The following is a 23874-nucleotide window of genomic DNA, read 5'->3' on the forward strand; positions in this document are numbered from 1 at the left end:
GGACCCCATTGACTTCCATAGTATGAAAAAAAAAAATACTATGTAAGTCAATGGGGGTCCATCAACTGTTTAGTTTCAGACATTCTTCAAAATATCTTGTGTTCAGCAGAACAAAGAAATTCATACAGGTTTGAAACAACTTGAGGGTGTGTAAATGATGACATTTTTGGGTAAACTATCCCTTTAATAAGAACATTTACCCCTTGTTATATGACCAGATCTGCATTTTCCTCTGGCTGTACTGGTCTCTCAATCAAAAGGCTGTTAAGGAATCTTCTCTGGTATTCTGTTGTTGCCCATTGTTACACTATACGGGGCCTTCAGTTCCCAAAGATCCTCTCTAACAAAGTGATATGAACTTTGGGCAGGATGTGCTTGCTGAAACAGTTTGCCAATGTTTCGAAGCTTGTGGATACACAATAGGGCATTTTGTGGCCATTTAAGTTATTTAAATTAATAAGAAATAAAGGAATTTTAGGGAGCAATTTGGTTCATTCTTTTATTTGCTGTAGAATATTTCTTATATCATTGTTTGTGTGTGCGCGTGTTGAACAATAGAAACTGATAAAGTTATCTTTGACATTGCGTGTTGGAAAATAATTGCAGGATGTTCAATTCACGATGTAATTGTTTTGGAGAATTGTACATATTCTACAAAATGGTGGCTATACCTCAGTGACATTTTACCGTCAGGCTGCGTTCACCTAGCACAGCAATATTTGCTTATAATGATGGAGACGCTCAGGTTGTTAAAAACAAGCTATTCGGTGTATTTCGCCTCTTGAAACATTTTATGTCATACTCAGGTTTTCTCCCCCCATATTCAGAGAGCGCATTGCGGGCTGTAATTTGCGCGGGTTATGAACGGATGATCGGTTCTCGTCGCAGGTTGCCTCTGAGCGGCCGAAACAGCGGCCCACCCACCTGTATAGGAATAGCTAAGTGCACACCGGCTAATTGCTGTCTGTAGGAAGAAAGCCGATGAGGGGGAATATATGAGTTCGAATAGGCCTATACAACAATCGAAAAAATTCAGTGTTTATTAAAAAAAAAAAAAAAAAAGGTTTGTTGCGCACACTAGATAAGGGCCTAAACTAGTCTACAAAACAGCTCGCCCTTTTAACCTGTGAGAATCAGTCAAGAAAAACAAATGAACTGCACCCAGTAGTTAATATTGCATGCCCTCCGTGGATTGTGTGCTGTGCGGTGAGCGTCATGAACGATGCATCGCTCTCCTTGGTGCTGAAATGGCGATTGACGGCTGTCGTTTAGCTGGAGGCGCCGGGAGAGATGTATCAAGTACCGCCGCAGAGGATGTGTGATTATCACCCCGAACTCATTTATAGACACTAGATTAGGTGCAGATTAATTAAAGAAAGATTTATTGCCGATTTAATCATGCGTTTGCCTTGATTAGTAATCTTAGTTAACTAAGGACTTCTTGTAGATAATTAATACAAAGTTAGCCAATTAGTAGCTTATGCATGCGGGAATCAGATTAGCAGTTTGAATGAATGAAAATCTTTTACATCATTTACCAACGTGCAGTATTTATTAAATCATTGCATCTTTATTTATTTTTTTATATATATATATGAAGTATTATGTAAAGGTTAAGCTTTTACCATAGGCTGTGGCAAAGAATGGGATATGGCTGTGTCATCATGCAGGGTTTTTTTTTTTTTCTTCTTCTTCTTCAAATTTGCATTTTCTTTGCTAAATCCGTCACTACCACATTTAGCAAACGCTATATGTCTTTATTTCGATGCTTTACCGTTTTTCTGCAACCCGTTCTTGTATTCTTTAAGGAATCAAGATTATTAGAGTCACAAACAAAATGACATCGTTGCCATGGCAACCGATCAGTGTGTCTCCCCTCAACACACACACACACACACACACCATATTGCTTAGCCAGCCATAATCGTGGCAAGGATGAGAAGGTAGTTTGAGAAACGAAACACTTGAAGCGGTCGGGAATCAAACCCTCATCAACGCCGTCTCGCGAAACCAATAAACGCACTATTCAGCGCAGCGGACCTCTGTGAGAACACCCGCCTCATTCCACCGGTGTTTCGTGACAGGGTCGGAATGTTCTTGTGTGCACACTTTGCAGGCGGCGTCGATTAACGGCAACGTTAAGGAGCAACACAGAGGGAAAAAATGCATGGCATCGCTGCAGCACGTTATTTTGAGCGTTATTAAATATATATGAGCGACTTAGGCAAAGGTTATCTCACCTGGAATACTTTCACGTTAACACGCAAACAAGTTGTGCACGATTTGTTACTTACAGGTAAAAAAAATAAAATCGATACTTTATCTATAGTACCTACGAACATGGAAACAACCGGGTTAGGTGAGAGAAAATCCTTGAAAGAAATTAGTGACTATAACTGTTGTTTTGTTACCAAAAGACGAGACTATCATCAATAGAGGAGTGCTGCAACAGTTTGTGGAAATAATTTCTCAGCCATCATCGTCGCTCAGGGTTGAATAAGATGCGAGACTGGCGCTGTCGTGAGGATCAACAGAATTCAGTACAGGTAAGTCGCTCAAGTTGAACTACATGTCATCTAATTGCCTGATCAATCGGTCACGCGCATATGTTTGGCGTCCCTTATCGAAGTTTCGTGATTTGCGCTGGGGGAAAAAACAAACAAAAACAAAACAAATGTTCGACATGCTCATGTCATATTTTATGTTTTCAATCAATTGCAAGCGACCGGAGGAAGATGTTCGCACATATGTAAGTGTAAGGTGGCTCCACATCACCCTTTCGTGCAAACATGCATTCACGCCTACGCAGACGGCCATTCATTGCTCTCGCGCTGGTTGTCATGTCCACCTACTCACCCTCGTGCGAATTACAGCTCCACAATCCGCAAGAGACACGTCGAAATTCGACAGTTTCACCTTCAGCTATCAGAAATATAGCAAAACCTGTTATTATTGGGGAATATGACTGTAGCGAGAGCAACAAAAGTCCGATTTGTTTGGTGGGTTGCGCAGAGGACTTTTCATTCGGTGTGTCTCTCTACAGGTATGACGTTTGGTCCTTCTTTATGTTACATTATGTTTTGTTATGTTGACAGAATCACAGGCATTTTTTGGGCCTACACAATAGGTAGCAACTATTAAAATATAGGTGACTAAAGTCAAATCTGAGGTCATTTTATCTTTGTGAATTGTTTTGTACACAAAGCCTCCAAGTTTGTTTAGTTTAAACTAACAAAAAAAAAGGGCCAAGGCCCTGCCGAACAGAGTTGCAGAAGTCGAATAGAGTTCAGTAATGAGGTGAACCTTTAGTTAGCTAGACCTGCAGATCCCGTGGTCATTTAAATGACTGCACATTCACCTCAAATATTTATTAATATCATTTTTATATGATCATTATTCCAGCTCATATAAATAAAACTGGTTTTCTGTTTTGTGAAATTTGCTGAGGCACCAAGCAGAATTTATGCTCATTTTGGGACCATGACAGAAGCCTTAGTGTCTCTCATTCTGTCCTGTGATAATTACTCATCTCATTCCTCTAGATCTACAGAACTAAACATGGTCCTTGATGGGCACTAAGTGCTTGTTTCACTTCCCATTGCATTCATTTGATGGCTCTTTAACTTTTAATCAAGACCAAGGCATTTTATAAATATAAATTTTTAATATGAGAGAATGTTATGCACACACTACTTTAGGACATGATGTAGTCACGTCCTCGAATAACCCAGAGTGTCACAGGGGTATGAAGGAAAAGGGCAAACTATTTGTCTTTCGAAAGAGAAGAGCGGGTTTAGAGGGGTAAAGAAGGTCTATTCATCCTATCTATCATTCTGTTTCTCCTTCTCTCCTTCTATACAAGTCTGAACTACTGCAGTGCTATTCTGAGAGAGAGTGAGCTGCCTCAACCCACGCACTGAATATCACAGAGAGAGAGAGAGAGAGGGAAATGGAGGGAGATAAAGAAAAGTCGAGAGAACATCCAAAACAGACATGTTTTGCTATAGGAATACAATGAAATAGAAGGAGAATAGCACGATTTCCTTAAATCAGATGTATTGTCCACGATTCCTCCGTGAACTCGCGTTTCTGACTGTTCTAGAAACTGTTTGTGAATGCGCCACATCTACAGTGTCACATCTCTTAGAAGTCGCCCACAGAGCCTTGCTGATTGGGTGCCGTGTTGAGGAAAAGCTAATCCAGTTTGTAGAGGCGCATACTGTTTCACATAGACAAGAAGGTGTCGAAATGGCCTACGCTTTAGTATAGATATGCAAATGAGAGGTTACTGTTTTTAATGTTATATAGGCTGTTCTTAGGTTTGCTCCTGTGAAAACTGTAAATGGCCCACATGAATCACTCAGCGCCACACCTGTTAATATGGCTGTTCCGTGTCTGAAATGACAGTTGTGCACAAAATACAATGGCGAAAAATGGACATTCTCCCCACATAGGTCGCTTGTTGCACTATATGTGCAAAATGCGTAATTGCATCTGTCAATGCAGTCCTTTCTAAAAGTGCTTTAAATGCTTCCATATTATTTATGCACAAATGGGGGCAAAACCACAAGCAGGTTATGTTCTGCTAATTATGAATGTTTTGTTATCAGCAGCAGTCATTAAGAGAACTAGCGAAGCCTTTTTGCAACATTCATCAAGTTCCCAGTATTACATAAAGAAGTGAATATAGTCTGACGATTCAAAAAATTCTTTTTTTTTTTTTTTAATTTATCAAAATGTTGTAGCATATTTCGGTCATCCCAGTAGCTAAATTTGATTTACATTAAAAACATTTTCCCACACATCATTTGAAATTATTGCCCCTTACTGAATATAATATAATATAATATAATATTTTGCTACACAACTTTTGAATTTATTGCCCCTTAATGAATATAATATAATATAATATAATATAATATAATAAAGTTTACACTTTATTTTAAGTTGTCCATGTTATAGTGTAATTATACATTTAAGTACTGAGTAATGACAATTAATTACACATCATTTGAAATTAATGCCCCTTAATGAATATAATATAATATAATATAATATAATACAAATAAAGTTTACACTTTATTTTAAGTTGTCCATGTTATAGTGTAATTATACATTTAAGTACTGAGTAATGACAATTAATTACACATCATTTGAAATTATTGCCCCGTAATGAATATAATATAATATAATATAATATAATATAATATAATATATATATATATATAATATAATAAATAAAGTTTACACTTTATTTTAAGTTGTCCATGTTATAGTGTAATTATACATTTAAGTACTGAGTAATGACAATTAATTACACATCATTTGAAATTATTGCCCCTTAATGAATATAATATAATATAATATAATATAATATAATATAATTATATAATATAATATAATATAATATAATAAAGTTTACACTTTATTTTAAGTTGTCCATGTTATAGTGTAATTATACATTTAAGTACTGAGTAATGACAATTAAATACATGTACATACTATAAGGTTAGGGTTAGGATGAGAGTTTGGTTTAGGGTTAATTGCATGTAATTATGCATAAAGAAATTATGCATAATTATTACTACAGTAAATACATGTAACATATGTAACAATGACAGTGTAAAATAAAGTGTTACCTAATATAATATAATATGTTATACATTATCTGCAATAACAGTTCTTGTACCCAGATTTGTGATCTTAATATTGTTTTTTTCACTTTCCAAAATAATTCAAAGAATAATTAGCTATTATTGTTTTATTTATTTAGCATTTAAACTATTTAATTACCGAGTTTCTCTTTTCATTTTTTGAGGATTTAAGCCAGTATTTTCTGTGTATTCCTATGCCGATGTATTCTACAATAATACCTGCATTAGGGCCCCCCCACCTCCAGTCAATAGCTCAATAGTTTAGCTGATGTGCAGAACCAGCTTGATGCCACACCGCCACTGTAGACATGATTCATAACCGCAGATTTTTGCAGATTTTTATGTGGCTTCTATCTGTGCAGTTTTCCTCGGTGATATCTGTGCCTCATTACATCGAAGCCGTGCTGTTGGTCTCTCTTACACCATTAACTTGTTGATCTGCGACAACAGATTTTGTGTACTCTCTCTTTTCAAGGGCTGCACATTTTATATACCTGTAAAATGCATGTTTAGGGATCGTGTTGTGTGCATTATGAGAGCATGTTAGTATTCCCGTGTGAGCCAGCATACTGTCTGTGTAGCACTGTATGTTCCCGGTGTTGTGTACTGCGTGTACTGTGTGCGTATGTGTGTTAGTAAGTGGTGTCACTGAATGCTCTCCATTCTCTTCCGCCCACACACTGCCCTCCCACATACACACACACAAACACACAAAGCACCTCTCCTCTGTCATACCTCTGGCTCTGTGCACTTCTGCTATGCTGTGCTCATATTTAAATATCTACCCTGCATTTATCTCTCTTTTCTTTTGTACTTTTCCCAACCTTTTTTTTTTTTTTTTTTTATCTGCGCGCTGGTTTTTCTCGGGCCCCTACAATTGTAAAAAAAAAAAAAGGCATATAGGTATTGATTACAGAATAACACTAGCACAACACTTGTCTCTTTTACTTCCTCACAAACATTCTGACACATAGACCTACAGTGTCAGGAAAGCAGCATCTCTCTCTCTCTCTCTCTCTCTCTCTCTCTCTCGCTCTACCCCCTCCCTCATGTCATGCATCATGCTATGCTCTCTGAAAAGGACTGATCACTATTTGTTCAGATCATTGCTACTATTCACTTTTCTCAATGCTTCTGATTCATAGTGACTTGTAACACATTAGAAAAATGGTCATCACATCATCTCTTCTTTTCTTTCTCAGCGTCATGAGCTGAAATCTGCAGCTGTACTGCACTTAGTGCAAATGTTAGATTTAAGCTGATGTACAGATTTAAGGAGTATATATTAAATGTAATCTATTATAATCTTGCTTGAATTTAACGGTAGATATTAAATCTATATCTAAATGTTAAAGTTACCATGAAATCAAAAATTATTTTTCTTACATCTTCTCTGATAATCAAATTAGTTCCCTAAAAATAAAGCCCCACCATACATTTTTTTTTTTTTTTTTCCCGGTAACACTTTATAATGAACTGCACTTATACAGCATTAATTAATCTTTGTTAATGTAAATTTCAACATTTACTAATACATTATTAATATCTTGTTAACATTAGTTAATGCACTGTGAACTAACATGAACAATGATTAGTAAATATTAGTAAATACAGTAACAAATGTATTGCTCATGGTTAGTTCATGTTAGTTAATAAATTAACTCATGTCAACTAATGAACCTTATTGTAAAGTGTTACCATTTTTTCTTGTTCGAGGAACCGTTTCACTTGAATATACGTCACAATAGGGAAGAAAAGACTTCTGTTTCATGCTGACTTATGTACTCAAAGTATATTACGCTGGAAAAAAGAATAGTTGGTTTAACTTAAAAAAGTAAGTTACCTGGTTGCCTTAATTTTGAGTTCATTTAAATAATAAAAAAATTGAGTTAATACAATGAAGGCAATTGGTTTAATCAACAGAAACTCCAAATATTATGTTATCTGAATCACATTAATTATTGAAGTTGATCTTACAAAAGAAAAAATGTTGTGATAACAAATCATGAAAATAATATTTTACAGTGTACTGTTATTGTAGTGAAGAGTGTTTTTCAAGAACTTTTACTTTACTACATTTCAGTGCATAATATCTTACTTTTTACTCCATTACACTGCAGAAAATCATAGCATTCCTTGTTATTTTGACATTTAGAAATCGAATTTGCTCATGAAACATGGTGAAGTTTGATTTGTGATGAGCTGATTCTTTTTTTAAACCTTTTAATCTGGTGCTGAATTCAGAACCGCATATTAGCATACTACAATTACTATTTCTGCCCAGAGTGTCACAGGGGTGAAAAAAAAAAGATATGGGGAAAATAGTAAGAATAGTATGCTAGAAAGCATAGTATGCAGTTCCGAATTCAGCTTGGTTCACATATTGCAAGGAAAGATTTATTCATGAATCTAGAGTGATCCGATTGCCACGGTTCTTGTGGGAACGACTCACAAATTTTGCCAAATTCGATTCAAAATGATCAAAGAACCAGAACTAATATGATACTTAGAGTGTATGTAGAGATGATTTTGCCAATCATGCTAAAAAATAAGTTAGCTTGCTACTGTAATGATGAGGTTTTTCTAATGTGTATAGCTTGTTTGCAATCACGTGATTCTGATGATGCACGAAATTCAGATGGAGGGCAGGAAGTGAAAAGCAGAATGGACAAGATGGAGGATAGACCTTATTGTACTGGTTTAGGCTATAAACAGAAAATCACAACAAATGTTGGATGTGATCCTTACTTTATAAAGAGGAGCGATTTTGGAATATTTGCCTGTCAACGATACTGTAAGCAACTTTTCTAGTGCCCGGCTGCGTAAAGCACCTTAAAGGATTAGTTCACTTTCAAATAAAATTTTCCTGATAATTTACTCACCCCCATGTCATCCAAAATGTTCATGTCCTTCTTTCTTCAGTCGAAAAGAAATTAAGGTTTTTGATGAAAACATTCCAGGATTATTCTCCTTATAATGGACTTCAATGGCCTCTAAATGGTTAAAGGTCAAAATTACAGTTTCAGTGCAGCTTCAAAGGGCTTTAAATGATCCCAGACGAGGAATAAGGGTCTTATCTAGCGAAATGATCGGTCATTTTCAAAAAAAATGTAAATGTATATGCTTTATATGAACAAATGATTGCCTTCCAAGTGCTTCCGCCAAACCGCACTTTCGTATTCTTCAAACATTTTTTTTTTGAAAATGACCGATTGTTTCGTTAGATAAGACCCTTATTCCTCGTCTGGTATCGTTTAAAGTCCTTTGAAGCTGCACTGAAACTGTAATTTTGACCTTTAACCATTTAGAGGCCATTGAAGTCCATTATAAGGAGAATAATCCTGGAATGTTTTCATCAAAAAACTTAATTTCTTTTCGACTGAAGAAAAAAAGACATGAACATCTTGGATGACATGGGGGTGAGTAAATTATCAGGAAAATGTTATTTGAAAGTGAACTAATCCTTTAAGTTTTTCCCTTAAAGGGATGACATTTTTGTCCTCATTTACTCACGCTCAGTTTGTTCCAAACATGTATGAGTTCCTTTATTCTGTTGAACACAAAAGCAGATATTTTAAAGAATGTTGGTTGGTAGACAGTTGATAGACCCATTGACTTCCATAGTATTTATTTTTCCGACTATGGAAGTCAATGGGGTCCATCAACTGTTTGATTACCGACATTCTTCAAAATATCTTCCTTATGAAAAAAATTCATACAGGTATAAAACAACTTAAGGGTGAGTAAATAATGACAGAATTTTCATTTTTTAGTGAACTATCCCTTTAAGTATGAGACTTAAGGCATGATTTCCCCTTATGGGAATGACTTAAGGGTGTTGCATATAAAGTCTTTGATATAATTCCTTAAACCGCTAAGTGTTTCATGACAGCGACCCAACTTCTACCTTTATAAAATTATATAGACCCTTGTCACAGACTGTGATGACATGTTTTAACAGTTTTAAGTTTTTTATATTTTCATTTTTAAAAAAACGTATGTACATTTATAACACTATACTTAGTATTATATTACCTTTCCATCAAATTACAAAAAATCTAGTTAACTCTGCTGTGAGGGTGATAGTTAAAATGACATCTTTCTCTCTTCTGACTGCTGTTATCAATCTCTGTTTTTTTCCTCTTTTTGAAAGTTGTGAAAACACTATTTTTAATTTTTCTTTTGCTATTTGAGCAAATGGAAACACAAAAAAATATATTTAATGTAGTGTCACATTCACCGCTAGAATTTTACCCAACTATGACGACTTCCGCTTCTGACAAACCCGGGAATGTGAAAAGGGTCTATTGTTGCCATGGACACATTATTTTTGAATACAGATAGGGTATGCTACTTGATCAGTGTTTATATTAATAAAATGTTTATAATATAAAGTGGCCGATAATGTCTTGTAAGATATGAATTGAACCAGTTCGCTCCCTGTAACACTAATGGTGACGTTTTCCAAAACATACTGTATGTTATACTAAGGAAAATTAAGGTGCTTTATGTAACTGGACACCGACATCCTTCTTGAGGCATACTACTCTTTTGTTAGTGGTTACATATGCAAGTTGTAATAACTTTTGACAAAGTGGTCACTGTACACACAAGTATTATCCGACTCGGCTCCTTCCAACCTCAAGGCACTTTTTCCTGTATTTTTTTCAGTAAATTTCTTGCATTTTTTACCCCAGATGAACAACAACTTTTGGTACACGATAAAAACTCGTTTCTCGGTTTGATCGACTAGAGCAACAATAAATGATGCAAAACATAGGCATTTCATAGTGCTTCCCTATGTAGAAAATCACTTCCTCCATCTGCATTTCACTTCACACTGTGACGTCATGTGCAAACAACCTATTGGAAATAAATGTAGTTCTAACAACTCTAAGATGTTTATGTGCTAAAATTGTGTTGTTTGAAAGCTTGCTGTATTTAATGTTTAAGACTCTTTTCATTGACATATTTTGAAGTTGTTTTCACTTGTTTCACACACTTCTCAGTAACTTTGATTGATATCACCTTTTTCAGTCACATTTTTTAGTAATCATAAATTAGGTATCATTCGAACGCTTAAAAAATGCAAAATTTACCCTCTGAAAACCATTACCAAAAACCGGCTGTTATGCATTACCATGGAAACTGTACTTTAAAACCTTTTAGTGGGCTCCTCCCTCTGGTGGCCAGTGTAGTATTTCATATTACAACATTTATTTGGACTATTTTATAATCAGAATATTTTCTGATCTTGACAAAACATATTGTCAGAAAGGTCTGAGACTCAAGGTTCCATATTTGCTGACTGTTTTGTAATAGAAGTGATATTGTGACAGAAGAATGCATAAAAATAAATTCTGTTTTTGGTATTGTGCCAAAACAAAATCTCATAGGAACTTCAATTTTTTCAACTTCACATTTAAAACACACTTGGTATGTGGCAATTTTAGAGTACCAATTATTTTGTAAATATATTTTTTCTATAAAATAAAAATTTAGTACAGTACATTTGTTTTACAGTAATCTTATACATCTGTAACTTTTTTACATATTCATTTGTAGTGCTTTCACTTCAGCAATAATCTGCTGAGCGTCTTTCTTTTTTTTTTTTTAAAGAGACCTTAACCTTAAGTCTGTATTCCAAAGCATTACCATTTGAGTCTGGATAGTGCATTTTCACATCTATGCTCAAAAAGGGGGTGACAGTCTGCTTTCACTAATATTTCTTGTGCAAGCTTGTTCATGCATGGTCTCGTTGAATAAATAAATATCCCTAATGTGGATTTAATGTGCATAACAGTTCAACCCCATAAAAATCTCTTTTATGTTGAATTCTGTGGATTCTATATTGATCGCGTTAGTTGCCGCATACCTTTTTTTTTTTTTCTGTCACATGCCATATGTGTCACAATGAAAATAATAGGCTGCCATGCAGCTGACAAGCTAACTATGATCTTTCAAAAACTTTCACTGATGTCTGTGTGCGTGTGCATGTAGGATGTAACATCAGTGTGTTGATTTCTTTTCAGAGGCACATCGCTTGATAACTGAACGCTTCATAACTGCCAGTGGATTCCAAGATCAACCCTGCAAAAATCGTGAGGAAACAGCCATGTCCACACCATGGGATTTTAAACCATTTCACCAAGAGCTTCAGCAAACGCTTTCAAACCTTTCTCAATGAAAACTGGGCTTATCTTAAAAGCATATCTGCTGCGTGAACCTTAAGAAACTGGAAAGAGACTGGAAGTCAAAGACACTCTCCTTGGAAATTTCTATTGTGAAGACAATCAGCCTTGAAAACGTTTTACGTCTTTACTGCCATCATCAGTTTTTTTGTGTGTGTGTTTGTGTCGTCGGTTTACTGAACATTCTCTAATACGCCTAAACTACGTGACGATAGGGCATACGTTTTAAATACAACATGAAGATGACTCAGTTCATATCTGATATCTTTCAGCTATTGTAAATTTGCACACAGGATTATCCATTTGGTCATTCTTTACATGCTGAATGAGGAAATGCACATTCATTTCAGTTCAGTAATGTAGAGGTTTGCTGAACAAACTCAAAATGATTCCTCATCATACTGGCCTCAAACCCTCAAAGGAGTTCACCATTCTGAGTAGTCCTGTTAACACGTAAACAAGAACAAGAAAATTAGTTTCGGAGGTTATTTTTTTCACCAAGTGTATGGAAATTGTTTATACTAGTTAATAATAGTAAACATTCAGGGAGCATAACAGGTCAGGGAAATCTGCTTAAAGACTAAGTGCCATTGCTGAATGTAAGGAGTGCCCAAATAAAAAAAAATTGTGAAGACAAGCAAAACATTAGTTTACATTTGAAAGATGTTTACAGTTGCCCCTTTCTCTTAAATGAATCTTTCATCCTGATAAGTGCCAAAACAGAGAATTAAACCTAAATACGTCTAATGTACACAGATGTACTACAACTTAATTGCCTTCATGTGTCATGATATACTAGATATTGAAGTAATAGGAGGACAGTAACGAGAAGCCATTTTGTTTGTCTGCGGATATGTGAAAATGTATTTTTTTGAACAAAGCCACAAAAGGGAATATTTGCCTTGTTAATACATTCAAAACTGACAATTTGTTAAATATTCTTTCATTTCCTGTTTATACAAGAACTAGCCAATTGTACGTTGCCTGCTCAGAATATTGTCAGCATTTGGATTGTTTTACATATTGTTCAGGTTTTCCAGCTATATGCTGGATGGAAACACTGCATGTTGAGAGAACATGTGTTGTATAACTCACCTTGAAGCTGAAAGCACATCGAAATAGTTTTTTTTTTCTTGCACGCTGTCTCCGAGTGTGACCATTCACATTATACACTTTTATCAGACTTTAAGAACAAATTTTTCTTTTGGGACTGTTTTGATATAAACTCAAATTTCATACGTCGGAGGGCTGCTACAAGAATATTTTACATACAGCACTAAGCAGGCTGGTTTTACAAAATTCGGCATTGTGCGGTGGGTTGAGTCAGCGAGAGAAAATAGCAACATTAGTCATGTAAAGATGATGCCCACCTTGGAAGCTCGAGTACGTGTCATCATTCTCTTCCTGCTAATCGCTGTCCCACTTAACGTTTCCTCTGCGAGCGTCCCGGGCCCAAAAAACGGAGCAAATGGGCCCATCACCATCACCCCGACGCCCAACCCCAGATCTCAGGGTAGGGCCTTTCTTCACCCCCTTTCTAAAAACGGTGGGAGTATGCGAGGGAAGTCCATGAATCGTCGGCCAAAGCAGCCAGCTGGAGTGGCAGAAATGCCCCTCAGGCCGTTGCCTCAGACAATGCTGCCAAAGAATGTAACGACTGATGTAACGACTTACAGAAAAGCGCTTGTAGCTCCGCCTTCTCGCAAACTGGTGGAAGTGGACGTGTGTCGAGGTTATTATGATGTCATGGGGCAGTATGACCTCACCTTTAACTGCTCCAAGGATGACTTCATCTACTGCTGTGGGACCTGCCATTATCGATTTTGTTGTCCGGACCGCACTCGAAGGCTGGACCAGAACATTTGCCACAACTACCATTCCCCTGTGTGGGCCAATACAGCCCCCCCTGCGACCAGGCCATCGGCGCCTTCCCATCCGGACCTCAGCCGCATCGAACAGAGCAACAACACCATCTATGTCATCGGTGGAGTCATCTCATTTACCGTGGCAGTGGCAGTGGCCATTAAGGTGGCGTTCCACAAGGCATCACGGCAGCCTAGGAACAGAGAACTCAACATGCCGAGGTGAGAGTTCATGTCTAATGCGTCTCAGACAAAAAGGATGTCTAATCTACCTTAAAAGGTTAGTTCACCCAAAAAAAATTATCCCATAATTTACTCACCCTCAAGCCATCCTAGGTGTATATGACTTTTTTTCTTTCAGCCAAACACAGTTGGAGTTATATTAAAAATATTCTGGCTCTTCCAAGATTTATAATGGGAGTGAATGGTACCCAAGATTTTGAAATGAAATCCATAGATTTTCAAAAGTAATTGATACGGCTCCAGGGGGTTAATAAAGGCCTTCTGAAGCAAAGCGATGGGTTTTTGTAAGAAAAATATCCATATTTAAAAGATGAAGGATGTAGCGTAAGCTTAGGTGTGAGTAGACGCCTCTTGCGGTTCAAACAAATAGGGATGGGCAACAAACTCTCTTATATCAAAAACCACCAACTTTTTAAAAAAAAAATCGAATTTTATAGTTCTAATTTGTGACCGGTGTTTTTTGTGTTTTGCTTCCACGTTCTTCAATACATATGGGTCAGAGGTCAGAGGTCACTCTTTTGCCGAAACTAGACTCGCGTATGGCCGTTGCCGGAAGTCAGTGATTTTAGTTTCTAAAGTTTTAAATATGGACATTTTCCTTACAAAAATCCATCGCTTCACTTCAGAAGGCCTTTATTAACCCCCTGGAGCCGTATGGATTACTTTTATGATGGATGGATGCGCTTTTGGGCTCGGGTACCATTTACTCCCATTGTAAAGCTTGGAAGAGCCAGGATATTTTAACATAACTCCGATTGTGTTTGGCTAAAACAAGAAAGTCATATACAGCTAGGATGACTTGAGAGTGAATAAATTATGGAGTAATTTTCATTTTTGGGTGAACTAACCCTTTAAATCGTATTCTCTAGTCTAGACTAATCATTTCTACAACTTTCCCTGTCAGGGCTCTTGTGGAAATGTTGCGTCACCAGTCGAGTCCAGTTCAAGAGGGAGAGAGGAACAACAGCGTAGCCTTGGGAACTGGAGGAGGAGAGGGGACGCTTGGACGACCCCCGAAAAATCTATATCCCACACTACAGAGAGAGAAAGATAACAGACGTGAGTGGAAAACTTCATAATCTCCATGCATTTGTGCTTATAATTCTATGATATATATATATATATATATATATATATATATATATATATATATATATATATATATAGCAAGATATGTAATAGTAGCAATAAAGTATTACCGGTAATTCAGATTGATAATTTAGTTTCATTAGCCTATATATTATGATGAAAAATGAAAAGGTTTGAAGTGTATATCTAAAATGTATTATTAATAATCAATCATGATTAGAATATTAAGAATATTATATTATAAAACAGCAGCAACAACATGCCACTGGGGACCTTCTGTCCCATATCTTATGGGGGCATTTTACTTTATTTTTTCACTTGAAAATATGAACAAAAAACAATATTTGTTATCGTACACACCATAATACTGAATTTGTGTATCCACATATCACCCATTAACAAAAAACTTTAGAGGTCACTATCATTTAGTGATAAAAAGTAAATCCTTTAACTCCAATAACTGTTTAAATGAAATAAAACTCACAAATAGTGACATCTATGGTTAAGAAGAAAATTAAATGTCTATTCCTTTATCCAATAAAATAATTGTAAAATAAATTTAAATGTCTATTCCTAATGTCTATTCCTTTATCCAGGTGATCAGTGACTTGGCTGTACAAATTGCAATCATTTCAACCCATTTTCTAGTTGAATCTTGAATAACTTAAAAAATGAAGTTGAAATTGAAGATAGTGAAAGTTAAAGAAAACATGTCGCCATTATTGTATGTATTTGACTTTGCATGAAATCATATTTATACATGGACAAAAAGGCAATTAGTCGCATATCACCAGCTATAACATGAAACAAGGTGTCTTAGGTCAAATATTCATTAATATTCAATGATTTTATGAATGTGAACTAATTTTACCCTTTGGACCTGGTTGCAGTTGGCAGGTATTGTTGCATTATATGTAATACAGAGATCCTTTCATGTTTCCATCTCAGCTTGAGTCTTGTGAACGACCAACTGTATAAATTCAGGACAAGAAAGGAACACAGGGAAAAAGCAGTAGCCAAATGATGAAAGGGCATTTGTGAATTATTTAGCACGAAGCTGTATATGATGGCATTAGAATGAACAGACGGTGTAAAATTTTCAACACATTGTGGAGCTAGAAGGAGCTTAATAGGGCAACATTTACAGTATTAGATGGATAAATGTGCTTTGTAAATTCATACTAAATGTAAATTATTGCACATAAAGGCAGAAACCCATAAAACACACACACCCTATGCCTTTTTTCTTCTTCACAGTGGGGAATCTACAGCATAACTTCATCCATACCACAGGCTCCAGCCCCAAACATACAGCCACCATCGGTAGGTAAAACCAACACTTCTACATAGTTGTATATTATGTAGAGTTTGAAATAACCTCAGCGCCCATCATTGCGCATATGTGTCTTTAAAGAGCGTGGAGCACGTATGAACAACATGCAGATGGTCGCCGGCGGCACATTGAAGCCCAGTAAGCATACTAACGCAATGAAGACCCAGCCGTCCTTCCATCACTCCCTACATAACCTGGCTCAGCTGCCACCCTCGTATGAAGCCGCCATGAAGCCCGAGATCAACAGATACTCATCTCTCAAGCGTCTGGGTGAGTGCTTTATTACCATTGGAGAGGAAGATTCTTATCTCAAGGAAATGATGTTTTATAAGAATTACATAAAAGGTTGGCATGATTGCTTTCTTATTATAGCCCACATAATTTCAAAGGCATAAAGCAAATTTAGAAGCAATAAGGAGAAAGAGATGGACGAATTTCAAAAACAGTGTGACATTTAGTACTGTTGTGTTTTAAAGTAGAAATTACCTGCTCCATGATGAGGACATAGTCTCATGCGGGGCTCAGAATGTTGCAGAAAATTATCTGTACACTTGGGTTTTTATTTAAAGCAGTGTCAGTGTTTCATTGGATGGCTTGGGAGATATAAATGTTTGTGAAGGTCATTTTAATGAGGGCAAACCATAGCAAAGCACTCGCAATCTTGTGCAGGCGCATAAAGCCTTAAGGCCTCTCTCTCTCAGCTAGACATCAAACCTCCTGGGAAGTGTGAGTTACAGTTGGATGACAAGAAAGTTCTGCACAGGCGAAGGTTATACAGGCTGATACAATGACTCAGACTTAATCAGCCGAAAGATGAAATGGCTCAAGGTACAGGATAAAATAGGATTGTCTTAATATTATTATATTAATTAAATCAAGTCAAAGACTATAAATATAGAAAAACGGTTCACTCCTATTAGTTTTGAATGGGAGAAACTGCAACGCGCCATATGGCGGAGCACGTCCCGTCTTCTAAGTAAAAGAGCCAATCGCTGATTGATAAAGTCATTGCATCACTGCAGCTGCCATTAGAGGCTCCGGTTCCCATAGAAACCTGAGACTCGCGCATAGGACTGCACATGCGCAGTGGCTCGTCTAGCCTGAAAAATAAGCTTTTTAACGCTATTATGGGAAAATTCATGTCCGATTTTGTTGCCGATTTGAAATATGTTATTTAATTGTGAGTTTGCCATGAAGTTTTTGAGATTTCAGGATTCTCCCATTCAAATAGATAGGACTTGGTCTTGGGTGTCTGAAATAGCTGCCCAGAGGTGTTTGCAAATATGGCTGCCGAGTGAGCAGACTTTCCTTGAAAGGGACTTTGATCAAGTTTTGCATTAAACACATAGTCCTGGGATGGAGGTAGAAGAATTTATATTAAGAGTTAAGGTTAGTTCACCCAAAAATTTAAATTCTGTAATTAAATTCTCACCCTCATGTCGTTCCACACCCGTAAGACCTTCGTTCATCAGAACACAAATTAAGATATTTTTGATGAAATCCGAGAGGTATATGACTCATCCATAGACAGCAATATAATCTACACTTTCAAGGTCCAGAAAGGTACTAAAGACATCGTCGACGTGAATACAGTCTTTTACAGTCTTTTACTTCATAAATTTAAGGTTGAACCACCGCAGTCACATCGACTGTTTTAGTAATGTCTTTAATACATTTCTTGACCTTGAAAGTGTTGATTATATTGCTGTCTATGGACGAGTCATATACCTCTCGGATTTCATCAAAAATATCTTAATTTGTGTTCCGAAGATGAACGAAGGTCTTATGGGTGTGGAACGACATAAGAGTGATTAATTAATGACAGAATTTTCATTTTTGGGTGAACTAACCATTTAAGAAAGGTTCTGATAAATGTTTGAATGGCATTCTAGCTTGTAGCTCAAATCCTGTAAACATTTTAGTTGTGCATCCATTTTTATTTGGGATGGACAGTATATCGGTACCATAATAGTCATTGGCCAATATTAGAGAGTAATTAGTTATCAGTATTGGTAATATGTTATTTTTCCATCTTTTTGACTTGGTGTCATCTAATGCTTACCTAAAGTTAATCTTTAAAAACACTCATAATGTACTTAGTGTACAACTAATAATAAGCACTTTTACATGTAGTCTTAAGTAAATCTCAAGTATTTTCATACTGTGCATTATAATGTTGTGATGTTTAAATTCACTTTAAAAAATTTTTTTTTTTTTTTCGTGTTTTATTGATATTAGGCAGATTTTTGATTTTGGTCATTTATTGGTTATTATCAGCTATTTCTATAACATGAAAATTAATATTTTATAATTATCAGCTTATCATAGTAGACAGATTATTACTATCGGTGCATCCCTAATGTTTATTCTTTTCTTGCCCAATTTTCGGATCTTTTTAAACATGTTTTCCTCCACCTACAGAGAAAGGAGGATTGGAGGAATATTCAGGTTACTGTACCACCAAACGGAGGCCCAACAACGCCCCTCCCGCCTTTCATTCCTCCCAGCATCACCTTCCCTGGGGTGGTGACTACACAATGGGGGGAAGAGGCACGCTTCCCACCCATGCCACTCGTCCTCGAATACCTCATCCGCAGTCTGCCCCAAGCCACACCCCGAATCCTTACCCTCTGGAACCTCCGGAAACAAAGCAAAACCAGAATTACGATACGCTTTCTAAACCACCACGCCGCGTCAAGTCGACGGATCAGCTCCTTGCCCTTGCCGACGGCAACACCTTATCAAGGCTCTCGAAGAACCAGCAGCACCAATACTACAAAGCCATGGCCAGTGCATCAAAGAACTCCAATAACCAGAACACCCTGAAGAAGTCCAAGGAGAGGCTGCTGATGTCACCAGACCATCTAGAGGAGGAGGTAAGCGGGGTTGAGTATGGCGGAAGCGGGATGGGTATGGGAATGGGCGACTACACGGGCGGAGGGGGCGGAGGAATGGTGCCCACCCTGCCCCGCGTCAGCCACCAGAAAGCTCAATCGCAGCAGAACGTTTGCGCCACGCCGTCACTCGACCGTCACCACATGATCAAGATGAACTCGCACCCGACGTCGGGGCGAGAGCAAGAGCGGAATTCGGCCGCGATGTCAGGTCACCTGGGAGGAGGCGGGGGCGGAGGAGTGGCATGGGGGGACATGCCAGGAACAGGAGTTGTCATGGGAACAGGGACACTTGGTGGACACAGTGCCAGAAGGCTTGCATTTGCAGCTAAAAGGCAAAATACCATTGAACAACTTCACTTCATCCCTGGTGGAGGGGGAAGTGGAGGAGGAGTGGCATCCAACCAAGGGGTTAGAACAGGAAGCAAGAATGAGGTTACTGTGTGAGCAAAAGATGGGTGAAGGATAGACTGTGTGAGAAGTTGGAGGATGGTAGAGGGACTGTGAGAGAGAGAGAGAGTGGGCGGAAGAGGGAGAGAAATAACGAGAGAAGAGAGAAAAGGAGTAGGAGGATGGTAAAGGAATCAGAGAAACAGATTTTGAAGTAGGGGGCCACAAAGTGGGAGAAACTACACAGAGAGCGATGTGGCACCATTTACATATATATATTGTATATAGTGGCAAATTCACAACATAAGATTAGATAACAACAGTTATAAGTCAGGTTTGATAGAGCTTCAAAGTTTTTGTGCTTTTTATGTTAATGAAATTGCCGCTATAATTATGATCAAAGCTGCCATATACAACTATTTATTTGTGTAAATTTTGCCTATAAATCTACCGCATAGAATATCAATAGAGTGTAATATAAATTCCACATGATGTGGACATTTTTCATATCTTTATGTCATGTTTTTATCCTCAGATATCTTACATTATTACACATTACAGATATAGCTGCTATGGAGCCATATATTTCAGAGAACGGCTTTTATCTTATAACTATGATGGAACTACTGGGAGACTAATAATTAACATCTGCGTAAGAGGAACCAGTTGAACGTGGAGCGCTCATCCCAACTGATGAATTGCAAAGCTACTTACAGTTGGACAAACGTAATGCTGGATCTTATCTCTTTTTAAACCCTAATCCACGTCGTCATAATGAGGAAGTGCGGCAGGGTTTTTACAACGTATGTCAAAAGGAATGATGATGGAACAATAGGAGGAGCATGTCCAGAAACTCTTAAGAATTTAATGAACTCATTTTGAATACAGTGAGACAGAGAAAGTAAGCCTTACCATACATTGTTTCGCCTGCATCTTATTCAGTGTGAATTTAATATGGGTGTACCAATTGAGTTTCTGTTCAAATTGTTTTGGTGGAATCCTGAAAATAGTACACAAGGAGTTTAAATCCTCAAGTTTGCCCTTCAGTACATAACTGGAGATCGCTTTGAACTATCGATGAAAGCCATTCTGGGACACAATTGGGCAGAAAAGCCCAGACGAAAACCAAGAGAAATGTCTGACAATCATCTTTTTTCTCCATATTAAAAAGACTCATTAATAATCAATGGGACTTTGTTTGGATTCTGAGCCACCACTTTCTACAATGTCCAAGTGCTGGGATTTGCAAGGGAGGTTCATCGTGTGGGACGCTGGACTACCAAAAGCACAAGAATACATTAGATTTCTGTAATGCTGGGTACATACACATTTATGCTCCTCTTAGGTATACTGTGTAGACAAACGGTTCACCTTAAGCTATTAAATATGGATCTGAGACGAAGAAAACGACTCAAGAGTAAGGGCACTCATCAATGTATTTGTACGTTATGATATTCTGGCATAAAATTAGTGCATAACATGGCGGTACCATTATCTCGCTCAGGTGTTGGTTGGCATTTGCATAAAGACAAACCTCCTGGACTGCTTTTTGAATCTCCATGTTGAAGCCATGTGTATATGCTGTTAAAACTGAGACTCTGCGAACAGTCTGAGGATACGGGGATGCCAAACAGCTAACCTGTGTTTTTCGAATCTGCTGTTACCGAGATATGACCACAACACGTCATACCTGATATCTTCACAACCAATAACGCTTATCAATATTAAGGGCTATACAACACACATGCGTTAGTGGTACAGCTGTTACCCACAGCTTACTCATTATTCAATGATAATAATCTTATTATTTACAAAAAAAGATATTAAAATAGTCAGTAAATATTACAGTGAAAAACGTAAAGTGAGATTGTTCGCACAAGAGCCAGATATCATTTACCGTATGGTTCTGACCTCTGAGAAATAGAGCTCATTTTACCAATGAAAACTAATCAATTTACATTGTAAAACCACCAACTGGTCTTTTTTTTTTCCTTTTTTCTTTCTTTGTCATAGACTTTTTACCTCTTGGTTAATTTTCAGTGTAATGAAATTGAACAGTATAAGTTACGGACTATTTGAACATTTATGCCTCCCAGTAAAAGCGTTAAGGAGTAGTTTATATCACATCAGCATCAGGATTGGTGGCAACACATTCATCTAACTTTTCACTGGAAATAATGTGTATCTTAATGAATTATGAATACAACTTAAAGACAATCTTCCTAACAGCTCTGTAATACATTGGTGTTTGTTATTGTCATTACTATGACAGTTAATATTATGGTTATTGGTGAAATTTCTTCTTGTTGTTATAGTTATCTTATGATTATGATGGTGATTTTTTTCCTCTGTGGTTTTAGTGTTTACTTGTTTTAGATATCTTTCTCATGAAATTCTTTTGAAATTATGAGTAGAAAATAGAAGCACAAACATTAAAGCCACTCATTGTTTGCCAATTCTTCATGCATTCCTGGTGATGAGGAGTGCCTTCGAAAATTTCTCAGTGTGATGTCACATTGTAATTGTTCTAAGCCTGCAAATGTCATTACTTGTTGCAGAAACATCACAATGGGTTTATAAATGATGTCATAGGATGTATGTTGTATGTGTGTAACCGAATGTCTTTTTGTTAAGTGAAATTTCAACTTTTTAATGTTTCTTTCAGGGACAATTAGAACAGATGAATCAATTTAGTATTTTCTTTGTCATAAAAAGTCTGTAGCAATGTCTGTTTTGTATCCACAAGCCATAATTATGAAAATGTTTATTAAATTTATTCACAAGGCATATTTACTGCAGAAAATAATGAACATTGGATGTGCAAATAAAGCCCTGAAGCATTTTAAAGGGGTGGTAGCTTACAATGGAATGTGCATTGGTTGCACAAGCAACGCGGGACAAGGAAGACTGAAACCCTTGGGAAAACAGCACTGAGCTCATGTCTTGAAATGTCTAGGCACAAAAGCAGAATGAATGTTTGGGTAAATCACTTTAAAGGGTTAGTTCAACCAAAAAATGAAAATTCTGTCATTTATTACTTACCCTCATGCTGTTCCACACCTGCAAGACCTTCGTTAATCTTCGGAACACAAATTAAGATATTTTTGTTGAAATCATAGGAAGCAATGGCATTTCCTCACTCAAGATCCATAAAGGTACTAAAAACATACTTAAATCAGTTCATGTGAGTACAGTGGTTCAATATTAATATTATAAAGCAACAAGAATATTTTTGTGCGCCAAAAAAAACCAAAATAACGACTTATTTAGTGATGACCGATTTCAAAACACTGCTTCAGGAAGCATCGGAGCATAATGAATCAGTGTATCAAATCATGATTCAGATCGCATTTCAAACTGCCAACGGCTGAAATCACGTGACTCTGGCGCTACGAACAGCTGATTCGATACGTTGATTCATTTGTGCTCCGAATCTTCCTGAAGCATTGTTTTGAAATCGGCCATCACTTTAGAAGTCGTTATTTTGTTTTTTTTGGTGCACCAAAAATATTCTCGTCGCTTTATAATATTAATATTGAACCACTGTACTCAAATGAACTCATTTAAATATGTTTTTAGTACCTTTATGGATCTTGACAAAGGAAATGTCATTGCTGGCTATGAAGGCCTCACTGAGCCATCGGATTTCAACTAAAATATCTTAATTTGTGTTCCGAAGATGAAAGAAGGTCTTACGGGTGTGGAACGGCATGAAGGTGAGTAATAAATGACAGAATTTTCATTTTTGGGTGAACTAACCCTTTAAATCAAACATTAGTATTATTATAGAACTATTAAAACAAAAGCCCTCAAATATTTATATATATTTAAACACACACTGCATTCTCACTGCATTAAATATTAAAATTCACCTTTGTAAAATAAATTAAACTGATGAAACTGTTGCCTCGAATGTCTGATGACACACATCAAAGGACTGACAGAAAGTTTAAATTATTCCTAATGTCAGCATTTACTATACAATGTTTACAAACTTATTTTCCATGAGCATCAGACTGGAAATAAGCAATTCCAAGGCAGCCATTTTGATAAGGACTAGCCTTTGAATTTCAGCTGCCAGGATGTAATAAAATGGCCACTATAAGAGCTTCTAAGATAAAAACATGCAGCTAAAAAAAATCATAGAATATATGAATAGCGCATTTAGAACATCGTATCAGAATTATATTCGCCGAGTTGTAATTCGGATTTAGCATA

General features: G+C 36.8%; 1 protein-coding gene across 2 annotated transcripts; it reads left to right on the plus strand.

Annotated features, from left to right (window-relative positions):
• Positions 1–1885: 1885 nt before the first annotated feature.
• LOC125243602 (protein shisa-7) lies at positions 1886–22503 on the plus strand. Of its 2 annotated transcripts, XM_048153373.1 has the most exons (7): positions 1886–2296; positions 2418–2546; positions 11687–13929; positions 14855–15009; positions 16297–16362; positions 16454–16642; positions 18794–22503. In XM_048153373.1, the coding sequence occupies exons 3-7, from the start codon at positions 13205–13207 to the stop codon at positions 19711–19713; spliced, it is 2055 nt and encodes a 684-aa protein (XP_048009330.1). In that variant the 5' UTR covers positions 1886–2296; positions 2418–2546; positions 11687–13204; the 3' UTR covers positions 19714–22503. The 2 variants fall into 2 exon arrangements, with proteins under 2 accessions (XP_048009330.1, XP_048009331.1); XM_048153374.1 differs by lacking the exons at positions 1886–2296; positions 2418–2546 and adding an exon at positions 2819–3043.
• The last annotated feature ends 1371 nt before the right edge of the window (positions 22504–23874 follow it).

The sequence above is a fragment of the Megalobrama amblycephala genome, linkage group LG13 (genome assembly GCF_018812025.1).
Source record: "Megalobrama amblycephala isolate DHTTF-2021 linkage group LG13, ASM1881202v1, whole genome shotgun sequence".
NCBI classification, from domain to species: Eukaryota; Metazoa; Chordata; class Actinopteri; order Cypriniformes; family Xenocyprididae; genus Megalobrama; species Megalobrama amblycephala.

Bases quoted from the DNA above. Each gene is read 5' to 3' on its own strand.
- LOC125243602 (XM_048153373.1), top strand. From the start codon at position 13,205: ATGATGCCCACCTTGGAAGCTCGAGTACGTGTCATCATTCTCTTCCTG. The intron at 13,930-14,854 runs GTGAGAGTTCAT...TTTCCCTGTCAG, and splicing joins AGAGAACTCAACATGCCGAG to GGCTCTTGTGGAAATGTTGC. The intron at 15,010-16,296 runs GTGAGTGGAAAA...TCTTCTTCACAG, and splicing joins GAGAGAGAAAGATAACAGAC to TGGGGAATCTACAGCATAAC.